Source organism: Serpula lacrymans, assembly GCF_000218685.1.
Source record: "Serpula lacrymans var. lacrymans S7.9 unplaced genomic scaffold SERLAscaffold_1, whole genome shotgun sequence".
In the NCBI taxonomy this organism is placed as follows: domain Eukaryota; kingdom Fungi; phylum Basidiomycota; class Agaricomycetes; order Boletales; family Serpulaceae; genus Serpula; species Serpula lacrymans.
The window spans coordinates 2,569,461-2,584,301 of NW_006763290.1; the positions used below are offsets into that span (position 1 = coordinate 2,569,461).

General features: G+C 42.3%; 2 protein-coding genes across 2 annotated transcripts; both read left to right on the plus strand.

The window, feature by feature from the left end:
• Positions 1 to 385: 385 nt before the first annotated feature.
• Positions 386 to 5,568, plus strand: SERLADRAFT_364517 (uncharacterized protein; the record flags this gene model as incomplete). Its single annotated transcript, XM_007312384.1, has 13 exons — positions 386 to 683; positions 723 to 1,133; positions 1,221 to 1,406; positions 1,459 to 1,486; positions 1,596 to 1,682; positions 1,734 to 1,770; positions 1,924 to 2,099; positions 2,157 to 2,253; positions 2,302 to 2,343; positions 2,533 to 2,761; positions 4,989 to 5,177; positions 5,237 to 5,429; positions 5,460 to 5,568. 13 exons carry the CDS (start codon positions 386 to 388, stop codon positions 5,566 to 5,568), a joined length of 2,082 nt encoding a protein of 693 aa, XP_007312446.1.
• A 6,819-nt stretch (positions 5,569 to 12,387) lies between these two features.
• On the plus strand, positions 12,388 to 12,654 carry SERLADRAFT_340644 (uncharacterized protein; the record flags this gene model as incomplete). The annotated part of the gene is made up of 1 exon (XM_007312385.1): positions 12,388 to 12,654. A coding segment is annotated over one exon (267 nt), but the record flags the coding sequence as incomplete, so codon positions are not given.
• Between the last annotated feature and the right edge of the window lie 2,187 nt (positions 12,655 to 14,841).

Genomic DNA, 14,841 nt, shown 5'->3' on the forward strand with positions numbered 1-14,841 from the left:
AGAGTCCAACACAACTTGTCCAGGGTGCTGGCATGTATTCTTGGCACAAGTGATTGGTCGGCTCATAGTTAAGAGGATAAGGCAAGAGGTAGAAGTGAGAAATGGAAATGGGGTACATATCAATAGGTGAGCAAGTATTTTGAAAATACTTTTTGCACTTGTGGTGTGGCTAACAGCCTGTCGCACCCCCAGGGTAATGTGACTCAGAAAATGTAACAATGTGTAGCTGCGTCTCTCTTTTTTGGTTCTACATCCAATGTATTCAACTTCCACAACCCACAGATCACAATCCTGTTAATCTCACAATGCCAAGTTGCTTTGTTGTGACACCTTGGGCTGCAAACGATGGTTTTATAATCAAAGTGGGCTCACAAAGCACATAAGGATGCACCACCTGTCCTTTTTGAACACTACACAGCTCCAGCATCAAAATTTGACTCAGAACAAGACTGAACAGGATGCTATACAGGATGCGACAGAAAAAGATGTGGATATAGAAGACACAGCAACACAGGATGAGGATGAGGATCAGATGTATGATGAGGACATAGAACCTGTGCAAAATGGTGACGAGGACATCCCTCCACATGAGGAAAGGCCAGATCCTGAGTTTGAATACCATCTGTTCATTAATGATGATTATTCTGTTTTTTTACTATTTCAATCTTTGATTATTTATTCAGGTTTGCCGTGTGATGAACACGGTGTCTATCTACCTGCAGGAGAGCCGCCTATTCCACTGCGAAATCCCTCCAAGGACAACTGGACACTATATTGTGATTGCATTGAATTTGAAGCTGCCGAACTGCTGTATAAGAAGACACAGGTGTCCTCAGGGGATATTAATACACTCATGGACTTTTGGCATGCATCCTTCATCAAAAACGGCCTACAGGAAGATTGTGTGCCTTTTGCCAGTGCTGATGACCTTTATAGGACTATTGATCCACCATCACTTGGAGACATTCATTGGCAATCTTTCATGTTTGCTTACAACAGCAAACTTCCAGACACTGATATCCCTGACTGGATGACTAAATCTTATGAAGTCTGGTTTTGCAGCCCACACGCCATCATAAGAAATATTCTTTCAAATCCAGACTCTGCAGGATGGTTTGATTACAGGCCCATATGTGAGTATGACAGCACAAGCAAGCAGAAATACCATTATTTCATGTCTGGCAATTGGGCATGAAAACATGCAGACAAAATAGCTTAAGATGCCAACACTTATGGATCAATGTTTATCCCAATCATCCTTGGGAGTGATAAAACAACTGTTTCTGCTGCAACAGGACAAAACAGATTCTATCCAATTTATATATCTATAGGTAATGTACATAATAGTGCGCATCAGGCACATAGAAATGCAGTCGCTCTTCTTGGGTTTCTTTCTATTCCCAAGAGTATGTCTTTGACTTTCTTCAAACATTGAATGGGCTAATTTCTGAATTTTAGCTGCAAAAAAATATACAAATAATCCAAGGTTTTGCAAATTCAGACTGCAGCTTTTCATAGCTCTGCATGACATATCCTGCAGGATCTCAAGCCAGGAATGACAACACCTGAAGTAGTGTGATGTCCGCTCAATTTAGACAAGTAATATATGGTCTTGGTCCATATATTGCAGACTATCCTGAACAAGTCCTTCTGGTTTATATTGTACAAGGCTGGTGCCCTCAGTGAGTAACTTATAGGTATTGATTTTGGTGGTCCTAACTTTCTCTCTGCAGATGTATTTCAATGACAGATAACTTAGATGTATCAAGGGTTTGACAGACTCAAGGTCACACAGAAGCTTTGGTTAGTGCCTTTAACTTAGTGTACTGTGGGACGAGTATGGAATAGTGGGTGACATTGTGGTACATACTTTGAAATTTCTCCATTAATATGCCATAAGAGATAAAGTCCATACCTCTATAGCCATTTACTAATGATTTCCCTTGTGCCGATATTCACGAGATACTCTCCCCTGATCTCTTACACCAAATCATCAAAGGCACATTCAAAGACCATTTGGTCTTATATGTGGACAAATATCTTGTCCTAACACATGGCAGAAAATGTGCAGACCAAATCTTAGATGATATTGACTCTTGGTAAGTAGTGTTGTTCCTGACTTTCCAAATTCATACTTACAAGCCCCCAAACAATAGTATTGCTGCTGCACTATCATATCCTGGTCTACGCAGGTTTCCCCAAGGCTGTGGATACAAGCAATGGACGGGGGATGACTCCAAAGTGTTGATGAAGGTATATTTATCCCATATTGCTCACATAGTGACTAATTAACTATCCTAGGTCTCTCTTCCTGCGCTTGTGGGTCATGTACCTGATGGCATTGTACTCACCTTCCATGCATCTTGAAACTTCTGTTAAATACAAGACAACAATACAATTGCTAAAGTTAAAGATGCACTGGTACATTTCCATCAGCATTGAACTATTTTCCAGACCCTCGGTGTTCATCCTACTGGCTTCTCCCTCCCTTGCCAACATTCTCTCACGCACTACTCTCTCCTCATTTGTCAGTTTAGGGCCCCAAATGGCCTCTGTTTGTCTATCACTGAGGCAAAGCACATCAAGGCCGTCAAAGAACCTTCAAAATGTTCCAGCTGTTATGAAGCCTTGAGACAAATGCTTACTACAAACCAACGTTTTAACAAGCTAGCAGCATCATGTGTGGATTTTACAAGCCGAGGGATGCTTGAGGATGATATTCTAACATATGCATTGGCCAATGCTGACTTAGAGCTTGAAGGTAAGTTTTTTCTTCTGTGTAACTACATGGTTAGTCAACTAACTCTTTTCAGATCTTAGGGACATAGAAGAAGATGCTGATGAAGTCAGGACCAGCAACCAAGCCCACATCAACGAGGATAGCTCTGAAAGTGGGCCTGTAGGAGGACCAGTGACAGTCAGTTACACGATCATAGGTACTTGGTGTTGATGATGAGAACTGTTGTTAGAAAACCACACACAAAACAAACTAACACAAAATCCTCCCAGATTCCACAAAAATTGTTTATGGGTTTTGCCTCCTAGAACAGTGGGTGCTCTGGTTGTTCATGGGGTGGTATGTATGACGATCCTTCAAAGTAAAACCCAGAGATGTATGGGTGTGGGTTTTGAGGAGGAGGGATAGTTGAACTATAGAAAATAGGGGCTTTTTGAGACAAATATAGGATGAGTACTACCTTGCTAATCTTAGCACAAGGTAGGTTTGAGAATGATAAAATAATGAGGTTCCCAGTGATAGCAGGCTCCTGACGCACAAACTGTAGTGCTCAGAAGGACTCTAATTGAAAGGGATAACAATCACTTTCAAAAGTGACGAGTGACAATGACAGCAGTCAAAAGTAGTAACAGTGGGAAGTGTTGTGACTACACTGGATCACAAGTAGCAGAGTAGTGAACTTAAGATTTAGAGAAGAAGTCTGGATTGGATTTCTTGTTGTTTTTTTTGCATTCTAAAAAAATATGTGTCCATAAAAATGATTCAAAAATCAAAATAATTGCACTGCAAATAAATGTTCTGCTGAAAAAAAAGAAACTGGAGCCACCGGTCCACCACCTAGTCCAAATCCAACGGTTCCATGGCCTTACCAATGGACTGGTTGTGTTGGACCACCTGGACAAACGAGGGAGGGAGAGGAGTAGTTCCAATTTGGAACAAGTGAGTCCCAGGCAGCGTGTGGTAGGTGTAGCTGTAGCGAAGACAATGGATAAAAGATAAGTGTACCAAAGTGAATGGGATAGCAATGAACCTTCTCCAGCTCAAAAACTACCCACCCACACTCCAACCAGTCTAACCAGGCAAGACAAGCGACTGATGTTTTGATAGTATATGATGGCAGATTGATGTCATGAAGATGGACCTGTTGCCCTATTTGGACTGGCTGCCAGGGCTTTGCTGATATCAGCAGTGGCATGTGGTAGTCAACGGATTGGTGACGGAAGCGGATAGGAAGTGGTGACATCAGAAATGGTGGGGGAGCAAAGAAGATGAGGAGGAGGAGGGTGGAGGTGACAAAGAGGTGGATTAGAATGGGGATCCAGAAACAATTGTCGGGTGAGAATAAAAAGAAGAGGAAGGGGCCAATGGTGGGGCTAGGCAAAGGAAGGGGAGTAAGGGAAACGATGAAGGCGAGGGCGCAATGCAATGTGTAGCCAGTGGTGATGCAAAAATTTGCCGAAATGCCGAAACACGGAAATTTACCGAATGGAAAGCAAAGGTGAGCACGACTGGATTGCCTAATAGAGGTGGTGCTGATCAGCCACAAGATTGAAAAAGGCAATATTAATTACTATTCCACGTGGCACTGTACCTGTGTGGCGCAAAGGCAAGTCTTTTTGAATATTTGCTTTGTCATTGACACCTGTCCATGCTACCAATCAACTTTGGTGCATGACATTGGCGCCGTAAGTTTTTGTGGTCTTGTAAATTTGTGTTAACTAATTATGTACATAACTAGTATTATAATAACACATTTCCGGACCTTTAATTTTCATTCTCACCTTTAACCTTTTACTGTAGTTTTCTCACATTGTGCCATGCGGCACTTTCCCTTGTGTTCAAACTCCTCTTTCTCGCGCTGCACTACCCTTCTTCTTATTTTAGCTACAAGTCTCTCACCCTGTGGAGCTGGTCACACGGACTAGGCCCCATGACATCATCAGCCACTGCCTTTATCAACTGTACAGTACATATGTACAAACAAACCTGTAGTAGTATATATAGACCAATAGATCAAGGAGACTCCTCAGCAAGTCCTCCTATTGTATCCTCACAACTAACTTGTTGAAGCCTAAAGGGTAACCACTCCCTCATCATTTATCTCTATAGTTGGTTCTAGTTGTGCGCCAGAGTAACAAACTCTTGGTTGTTACAACCAGAACCTAACTACATGCAAACACCTCAAGAACTCGGAGCACAAATCCAACGACCGTCCTTTGTAGAGCACATCCGACAATTTTTATACAGCCAGGAACATCTGGACAGCCCAGATGCTCCCCCTCATATGATGTTCCCTTGAGAGGTTGCCCCAGGCTTTCCCCCAACACAAAAATATCAGTGGTACACTCTGCAACCATATATTTCCACACACCAAGTGACAAAAGTGGTGTTTATGGGATGCATCGTGAAGTGATCTGCATAACGCCAATGTGGCAAAAAGGTCCAGCTTGGCATGACACAGTATTTGTAGAACGCAACACAACACTCTCTGGCATGCAGGCCTTGATGTTGTTTGTGTTTTACTACTCTTTTCTTTTTCCTATCGAGGAGTTTGCTACCCATGTGCATTAGTGCAGTGCTTTTTCCACATTGCTGATGAATGTGATGAGCTCACTGGGATGTGGATTGTGCATCCAGATTACAATGAGGATGGCTCACCTACACTTCAGGTTATCCATACAGACTGCATCATGTGAGCGGCTCATATGATGCCTGTTTTTAGTGAAGCTTTGATAGGAAAAGATATCAACTGTGACAACTCTCTTGATTCTTTTGACTCATTCTATGTGAATAAATTTATTGATCACAATGCGTTCAAAATCACTTTCTAGTCTTAATTGTCTTATTAGTCATTATTCAGAACAAATTCATCTTAGTCTTTCTTAACCACTTATAATGGCTTTTTGGTCTTGTGACCATAATTTTAGTCTTAGAATATATCTGACAGCTTTATCTTGGCCTTAGTGTCACTTATATGCCTTTGTTGGCTTGATATGGCTTGATATGGCTTGACATAGCTTACAATTAAAAATACGACGCCTAAGGTACATGTAAATTTCCTGATGAATTGTATTGACCTGATTCAACAAATTGAGTGCAGCATGATCCTGTACAGTCAAGTCCAAATACCTACCTTCATTCCGGAGATGAGATGCTAAACGCTGTAGTGTATCAGGGGATACAGCTGTCAAATTTGTTGCTATGGAAACAAAATGTGGGCATTTAACAACAAAGGATGTGTGCAAATGAGCTGCACGACGCTGGATGATGTTAAGAACTACAAAAATAAATGAATGGTGATATCTCAGTGACTTGTCAGGAATTCTGAAGTAATACTGTGCCTGTTGCTGAAACAATAGAGGTGTTGGCCTTTTGTTATCATCAAATCCACCTATATCAAAAGGAAACAATGTAGGGCACATACCAGGCATAAGCTCAGGATTGTTGTACTCAGGTACAGCAATGCTGCTACGAGACAGAACCAGGTCAGGCTGAGGATCAGAACTTGAAGGCAATAAATTCCTCAGTGTAGCCGTTGTGAATGTACAACCGGACATACTGGAACACTCTGGGTCCAACACACCCATCTTTTCCATCAATGTAACAGGCTCTTGAGTGTGCAACAATAATCTCACGGGGTGTTCACTGAAGCCAGTAGTCTTTTCCTGGAAAGTTTTTTTGCATCACTCTTGTTGTTGTGAATCACACAATCACATATACTGGGCAAATGACTATCCTCAGGATAAAGGGACACGATGGATTCATCTAGAGGTATGCTGGAATACAGTTGGTTGTGTGATCACAGCCAAAGTAGAAATCTCCACACCTTACTCTTGCATATCCTGAACATTGGGCATATTCTTGGCATCAAACTTTCCGGGACCAACAAACACAATGCTCAGCATTCCATTAATGTCAGCAGGAGTGAGAGGAAGTACCAAAGCAGTAGATATAACATTCATCTCATGAGCGCACATGTTACCATGAAACACTTTGGGTTGAGAGGGGTCTGAGGACTGATATAATCATGTAATCTGAGCAGTGTTGCGATAAATTGCACATACCATCTCTTTGACCCATATCAGGTCCTCAAAGTATTCTGGCAAACAACCACAGTATAAACAATTTGCAAGCACAAAACGCGGTATTTTGGCCTTCACAAGCGAAGACTTGCATTCTGCACAAACATTTCAGTGTAGCACCTGATTTGCACAAAGACTGAATATCATCTTTATGTAGCATTACACCCTGTAAAAATGGACATCCAAATATAAACTCAGTAAATGGACTTTGAACTACACACTTCTCAACAATAAAAGGATCTGAGACACTTAGAAGATCCAAGTGAATAGGGAGACAAGCATTTTTGACGACAATAGAACTTGTTGACAACACACAGCACAAATATGACCAAGGGTCTATTTTGAGTCCTCCATGTAGTTGTTCAGGTACTTGTATACAATGTTGTGGGGAACCAACTCCGGCCAAGAGGCCTCGCACCATGCTTCAGTCTCGCAGATGTCAGCTAAATCCAAAAGTTTCTTGTCCCTGTGAGCTAATTTCTTTTTATCTCGGGTCAACATCACAGCGGTTGAAAGACAGTTGATGACGCAGTTGCCATACTTGTATTGGAGGATGAGGGTCAGACAATCGCCGCAAGAACTATCAAAAGCATGGAAGAAAGGCGGGCAAGCTAGCACGGCATCATAAAACATTACATCATTGAGGGATATCAAGTGCAGCACTCAATTTTTCAGGTGCTGGACCAACAACAAACAACACTGTCAACGTGATCGGACATTGTACGAAGGACAATGTACAACGTTGATGGCTCAAATACACTTGACCACATCTTCTTTAGGTAGTCTTTCCAGTCTTTTCACAAGTTCCGATGCAGACAAACCAATCTATCGGATACCACAGGCATCAAAGGTGTCTTCGGGAATTGTGGACAATGTTGATAAAGCCACAGGAGGCACTCTCATTGCGGCAGAAACGTCAGGACCATACAAATCAGCAAAATAACAGCTAATTGCTGTTGAATGGGACACATCAAGTGACAGTCTACTCATAGCCACAATATCAGAAGTAGGCATCAAAGCCATACATGTTCTCTCATACACAAAGTGCAAAAACATAGTGGGGACACTTGACACTCAATTTTGGGCACATTCTATGCATAACTCAGATATAACATTGAGCAACGCAAGAGCAGGTAAAGATATTAAAGTCGCATAGTAATGATCATCATGATAGTTAAACCAACATGGGTCCTTGTTCAAAGTATTCATAGTGTTTTGTTATCTGAAGAGTGTGGCATGAACATGAGCAACCAACATAAGGAGGGAGGACAAAATACGTACTTCTGATGACACTTTTGAGGCAACAGGACAAAGATATGTGGAGAGTATAAGGCACGCAACTGTGAGCTTAATCAGGATTGGGGCTTAGATATAAGAGCTTGTACGGCAACTCTCACTTTTCAAAAAAATCAAATTTTGCTTGGGCCCAGCTTCTCCCGGTTAGAGCAGAGAATGAAAATACACAGGCCGCAAAGTTCTTGCACATACCCCTAGTTAGCACTATTAGCCATTATTATAAGGTTCGTCTTGCAGCTCAATATCAAGTCTGATTCTAATCGCATGGACAAAATAGAAGAAATTCATAGTCCGGAAACAGAGGACAAAAATCAAGCCCCATCCGACTCACAGATCGCCTTGACTAGACAACAGATCCTCTGATATGGCCTGCAGATGTCGAGGTTCATATCAATCCTTGTTCAGTTGATTGTTGCAACAGCTCAAGCTGTTGCTGTTACGATAACACAATTTTTGGACCTTTCCTTCATTTTCATTCTCCGCTTTAACCTTGTATACTTTAGCTTTCACACATGGTGCCACGCGGCACTTCCCCTTTTGTTCAAACTCCTTTTTCTCACGCCATGTTGCCTTCTTCTTATTTTAGATACAACTCTCCCACACAGTGGAGCTGGTCATGCGGGCTAGGCCCCATGACATCATCAGCCACTGACTTTATCAACTGTACAGTACATAAGTACAAATACTCTGTATTAGCATATATATATATACCCCAATAGATCCAGGAGACTCCTCAGCGAGTCCTCCTGTTGTTAACCAACAAACTCTCTGCAGCCTAAGGGGTAACCACTCCCCATTCACTACCTTTATAGTGTGTTCCTGTGTGCGCCCGAGTAACTAACTCTTAATTGTTACAGTTGCTGAGGGGCAAGAGTAGCAACCACGGCCAACATCAGGAAAAACACTTTGGCTATATAGCAGAGGCAATATTATTTATGCTATTATAGCTCTAATAGTACTATATAGCAGAGGCAATACTGTTTATACTATTATAGCTCTGATAGTGCTATATAGCAGAGGCATTACTATAAATGCTATTATAGCTCTTATAATACTATAAGTTTGAGCACACATGTATAATATTATATAGCTAGCCAAGGCATTATAATGGCTTTTATAGCTCTAATAGCCTATATAGCTGTTAATACCATAGTACATATTTATAGTAATGCTTTATCCAAGTATAAGTTGTGACAATGTGTAGAAAAAAAAATGATAAGTCCATAAAAGGTCAATATATTACACATGTATAGTATATTTTGTAAGCCTTTATGGTGTAGTAGATAAATGTATGGTTGATTGGTCAGCAAAAAAGCGGACCAACAGGTTGAGAGTTCAAACCTTGTGTGTGTGATGATTTTTTTGAAATCAGCCACAAGCTCTCTCATAGCTCATATAGTCAGCCATATGCTGTAAGTGCTGTAAGTTCTATAAGAGGCTATAGCTAACTATAAGTGTACTATAAGAGCTCATTGTTCCTGAATAGATGTTGGGGTTTCTATTGCAGCTATGATCACTATGACAACTATATTTGCAACTATAGTACTACTAGAGTCTATATAGCCAAAGTGTTTTTTTCTGATGAAGGCCATATCATAACTTAATTCTGACGGGTTATGGATGGGTTAGAGAATTAATAAACGGTCATCCTGATCAAATAAGGACTGAGTTGGGGATGCGGCAAGAAGTATTTGTAAAGCTTATCGATTTCCTGCAGAGTCACAGGTATACTGACTCCAAGCATGGTCATGCTGGAGGAACAAACCGCCATCTTTCTGTATGCCTGCGTCACTGGTCTATCTACCCGCCATCTTGCTGAACACTTTATCTACAACTCCTATGTACATCCTCCTGAGGCCACTGAGGCCACACCAGCTGCTATTGCCAACAACCCAAAATTTCTCCACTTTAAGGACATCATTGGTGCAATTGACGGCACTCATATTGCCTGCAGCCCTCTGGCTGCAGAGTGTGATGCTGTGCAAAATTGCAAGGGCATGTTCTTGCAGGACTGCCTTTTGTGCTGCAATTTCAACATGCAGTTTACATATGTCCTTAGTGGGTGGGAGGGGTCCACTGCGGATGCCAGTCTCTTTTATGATGCCCGCTCCCATGATCTGTATATACCCCGTGGCCAATACTATCTGGCCAATGTGGAATTTCCCTCATGTGACCAGCTCCTTGTCCCCTACAGAGGTGTGCACTACCACCTGGCTAAATACGCTCGTGGAAACCGCATGTAAGTCCCTAATATATACATTTGGACTAAGCTCACTTCTAAAAGGCCCCAGAACCCGCAAGAGTACTTCAATTTGCGCCATGCATTGGCTCATAACACCATTGAGCATATCTTTGGCGTTCTGAAGCGCTGGTTTTCAATTTTGAAGGCTGCACCTGAATACGACATGTCTGTGCAGGCTCTCATCCCACCTGCTGTTTGCTTCATTCACAACTTCATCCGTACTCACAATCCGACCAATGACGAAGACAACAACAAAAACACTGATCTTCTCACACCCGATAATGGTGATAATGGGGAGCTTTCATATCAAGTAATATCAGAGGCAGCTCATCTTGCAGCAAACAGCCAAAAAGATAAAATATTACGATACACAATTTTTGGACCTTTAATTTTCATTCTCCTCTTCAACTTTCTTTTGTAGTTGTTACACACTGTGCCATGCGGCACTTTCCATCTTTTTTCAAAACTCCACCTTCTCGCACTGTGCTGCCTTTTCCTTATTTTTAGCTACAAAGTCTCTGATGTAGTGGAGCTGGTCACACAGGCTATGCCCCATGATGTCATCAGCCACTGCCTCCGTCAACTGTATAGTATATATGTACAAACAATGCTGTAGTAGTATCTAAATCTCAATAGATCCAGGAGACTCCTCAGCGAGTCCTCCTGTTGTTTACCCACAACTAACTCAGTCCTATCTTAAGGGGTAACCACTCCCTTTCATTACTTTTTTTGCTTGTCTGAGTTGTGCACCAGTGTAACTAACTCTTTGTTGTTACATAAAATTGCTCAGGAGATGTGGGTAGACTATCAAGCAGAGCTGCAAAAGAGAGGGTTGTTGTAGGTCAGTATACTATGATGTTCATTTTCTCAAAGTCACACATGAATGGATTGACTCGACCAATAATTTCATTGTGGTATCAAGAGCATAGATATAAGTACATTTTAGGTAAGACCACTGATATCCAATACCTGATACCACCTCCCACTTTACAGATACTCCCCGCTGCACCTGCTCCATCCCACATCCCACCACCACACACCATGTCTAACGCTGCAGCCCCCAAACCCACGATGATCGGGAAAATTGATGACTTCAATGGAACCCCAGATAAAGCCCAAAGGTGGATATTGTCCATCAATCTACACTTTGATATCAATGACACCATCTACAACTCCGACAAGAAAAAGGTATATGTGGCCCTCAGCTACATGAAGGACAGCAACGCCGCCTCATGGAGCGAAGCCAAGATGACCGAATACAAAGAGAAGAATGCCTACCCCACATGGGCAGACTTCATGAAAACCTTCACAGCCAGTTTCAGAACGGCAAACGTCAAAGGAACGGCCTCGGCCGCCTTGATGAAAATGAAGATGGAACAAGGAGAAAATGCAGTAGCGTTTAACTCAAGGTTCATGCTAGATGCTGGGAAAAGCGGCATCAACAATGAAGCCATGATCATGGTTTATCAAAAGGCTATCCGGCCACCCCTCCTTCGCGGGGCACTCACCGGAAAGGAACTACTCATCATTGAAGACTGGATGAGCACAGTAGCGAACCTAGACGCTAACTGGATCAGTGCCAACACTATCTCGGAAGGAGCGTGGGGCGCCAGAAACAAAGAAAGACAGAACGACAGAAATTGCAAAAGTGGACCATCCACTAGCACCGAAAGATTAACCAAAGACGAAGAAGAATCAAGGAGGAAAGAGGGAAGATGCTTCATATGTAACGAGAAAGGACACATAGGAAGGAATTGTAGGAACAAAGGAAAAACTCCTGAAAGAAAGGTACGTCAAACCGAAACGGAAGATGACACCAAAACAGTGGTAGAAGAAGACAGGGTCCAAAACATCATGAGGATGTGGAGGGAGTTAGGAGAAGATCAAAGGACAGAGGCGATGAAAGAATTGGAAGACAAGGGTTTTTAAAATGATGGACTACCCCAATGTTAGTACCGTCGAAAATGGCAACTGTAACAATAGCAACAATCAATGCCAACTCCTTACGAATTGATTGCTTGTTGAAACAGAAAACCATCGGAACCAAAGCCCTGATAGATTCAGGAGCTACAGACGACTTCATGGACACCAAATTCGCCATCAGACACCGACTCCCCCTCCAAAAACTCCCAACTCCTATAACATGTAAAAATGTTGACAGAACCACGAACAAAAACGGAAAAATTATGCATTGCACCTATCAGAGGATAGATGCAGGAGGACAAAACAGGTTCACAAAGTTCCTATTGACTGGACTAGACGGAGAAGACGTATTACTGGGATTTCCCTGGTTACGGAAAGTCAATCCCGTCATTAACTGGAAAGACAAGGAATTACCAAACTCGGACAAACACTCCATTAGGATGAACCAAACAACCACGGAAACAAAAATCAGGACAACTGCAGTAAACGAAGACATGTATGAAACCATTCATAGATACGTATCCGACCAAACACCCTATCCTCGAACCACGATTCGATTAAAGGTCAACTCGGCAATGGAACACACGCAAATACACGGAGATAAGAAGGAGCATAACCTCCCGAATGAATATAAAGGGTATTTGGACGTCTTTGACAAAAGAAAGTCGGAAAGACTCCCCAAGCGACGGGAATATGATCATGCAATCAACATGAAACCAGAATTTGTACCAACAAATTGCAAGTTATACCCATTGGCACCAAAGGAAGACGAAGCATTAACGGAGTTCTTAATGGAAAACTACAGAAAGGGATACATCAGGCCGAGCAAGTCGCCACAGGTGTCCCCTTTCTTCTTCATCGGCAAGAAGGATGGATCACTCTGACGGTGCCAAGATTACAGAAAACTGAACGCATATACTGTGAAAGACCCCTATCCACTACCCCTGATACCCGACCTCATCTAAAAATTGAAAGGAGCCACCATCTTTACAAAACTAGATCTACGTTGGGGATACAACAACATAAGGATAAAAGAAGGAGACGAATGGAAAGCTGCGTTTAAAACCAGCAAGGGAGTTTTCGAACCAACGGTCATGTTCTTCGGCATGTGCAATTCACCGGCAACATTCCAAAGGCTGATGAACAACAAATTCAAAGACTACATTGATGAAGGTTGGATGATCATATACATGGATGACATCCTCATCTTTGACACCAACATCAAAAGACTCCGAATCCGAACGAGACAGGTTCTACAAAGACTATGTGATAGCGACCTATTCCTAAAACTAGAAAAATGCACCTTCGAAGCGGAAACCATTGAATACTTAGGAATGATTGTTTCCCACAATCAGGTATCAATGGATCCAGCCAAACTCACTGGGATCTGTGATTGGCCAATCCCAAAAGACACCAAAGGCGTAAAGAAGTTCTTAGGTTATGAAAACTTCTACAGGAAGTTTATCGGTCATTACTCTGACCTTGCCAGACCCTTGAATGCCTTACTAGGAAAGGATAGGAAGTGGAACTGGACCCAAACTGAAGACGACGCTTTCAAATTAATGAAACAAAAATTCCTTGAATCCCCCGTAACACAAATTCCCGACTCCTCGAAACCGTCAAAAATTGCTGCAGACGCCAGCAAACACGCCACAGGAGCTGTATTAATGCAACCCGATGACCAAGGACAATGGCACCCATGTGCATTTTTCTCCAAAACTCTATCCCCCGCCGAGAAGAACTATCAGATCTACGGCAAAGAGTTATTAGCGGTAATGAGAGCTTTAAAAGAGTGGAAACACTTACTTTTGGGAAGCCCCCACACAATCCAAATCCTGACAGATCACAAGAACCTGACGTACTGGCAAGAAGCCAGGAAACTCACACCACGACAAAGAAGATGGCAGCTGGAACTGTCACAATACAATTACACCTTGGAGCACGTACCAGGAACCCACATGGTGGTACCCGACGCACTCTCAAGAAGATCTGATTTATACGTCGAAACAGAAGGAGATGACGATGACACACCAATGATACCCGCCTCAGCGTTCCTGTATCACACACGAACGATTAAAAACACAGTCGAGCAAGCCATGCTCACAAACAATAATTATCCAGGAAGAACCAAGAAAGACAATTGGAGAAAAGAAGAAGGACAGTTCTTTTATCAAAACAAATTGCTGATTGACAAAGTAGAAGAACAAAAGACGATCATCAAAGATCACCACGATTCCCTGCCCGCAGGACACCCAGGTAGGCTCAAAACCTACCAGTTGATCATAAAGGCCTATTGGTAGCCAGGAATGATGAAACAAGTGGAAGAATACGTGAAAGGATGCGCAACATGTCAACAAGCGAAAGTAAACACGCATCCCACCACCGTACTATTAATCCCAAACCAGACCCCAAAAACCGCAGAACCAATGAAGTACCTATCTGTAGACTTCATAACTGATTTACCAGAATCTTCAGGATATAATAGTATAATGGTCGTGGTAGACCAAGGACTTAGTAAGGGGGTAATCCTCTTGCCTTGTCATAAAACCATTGACGCACTT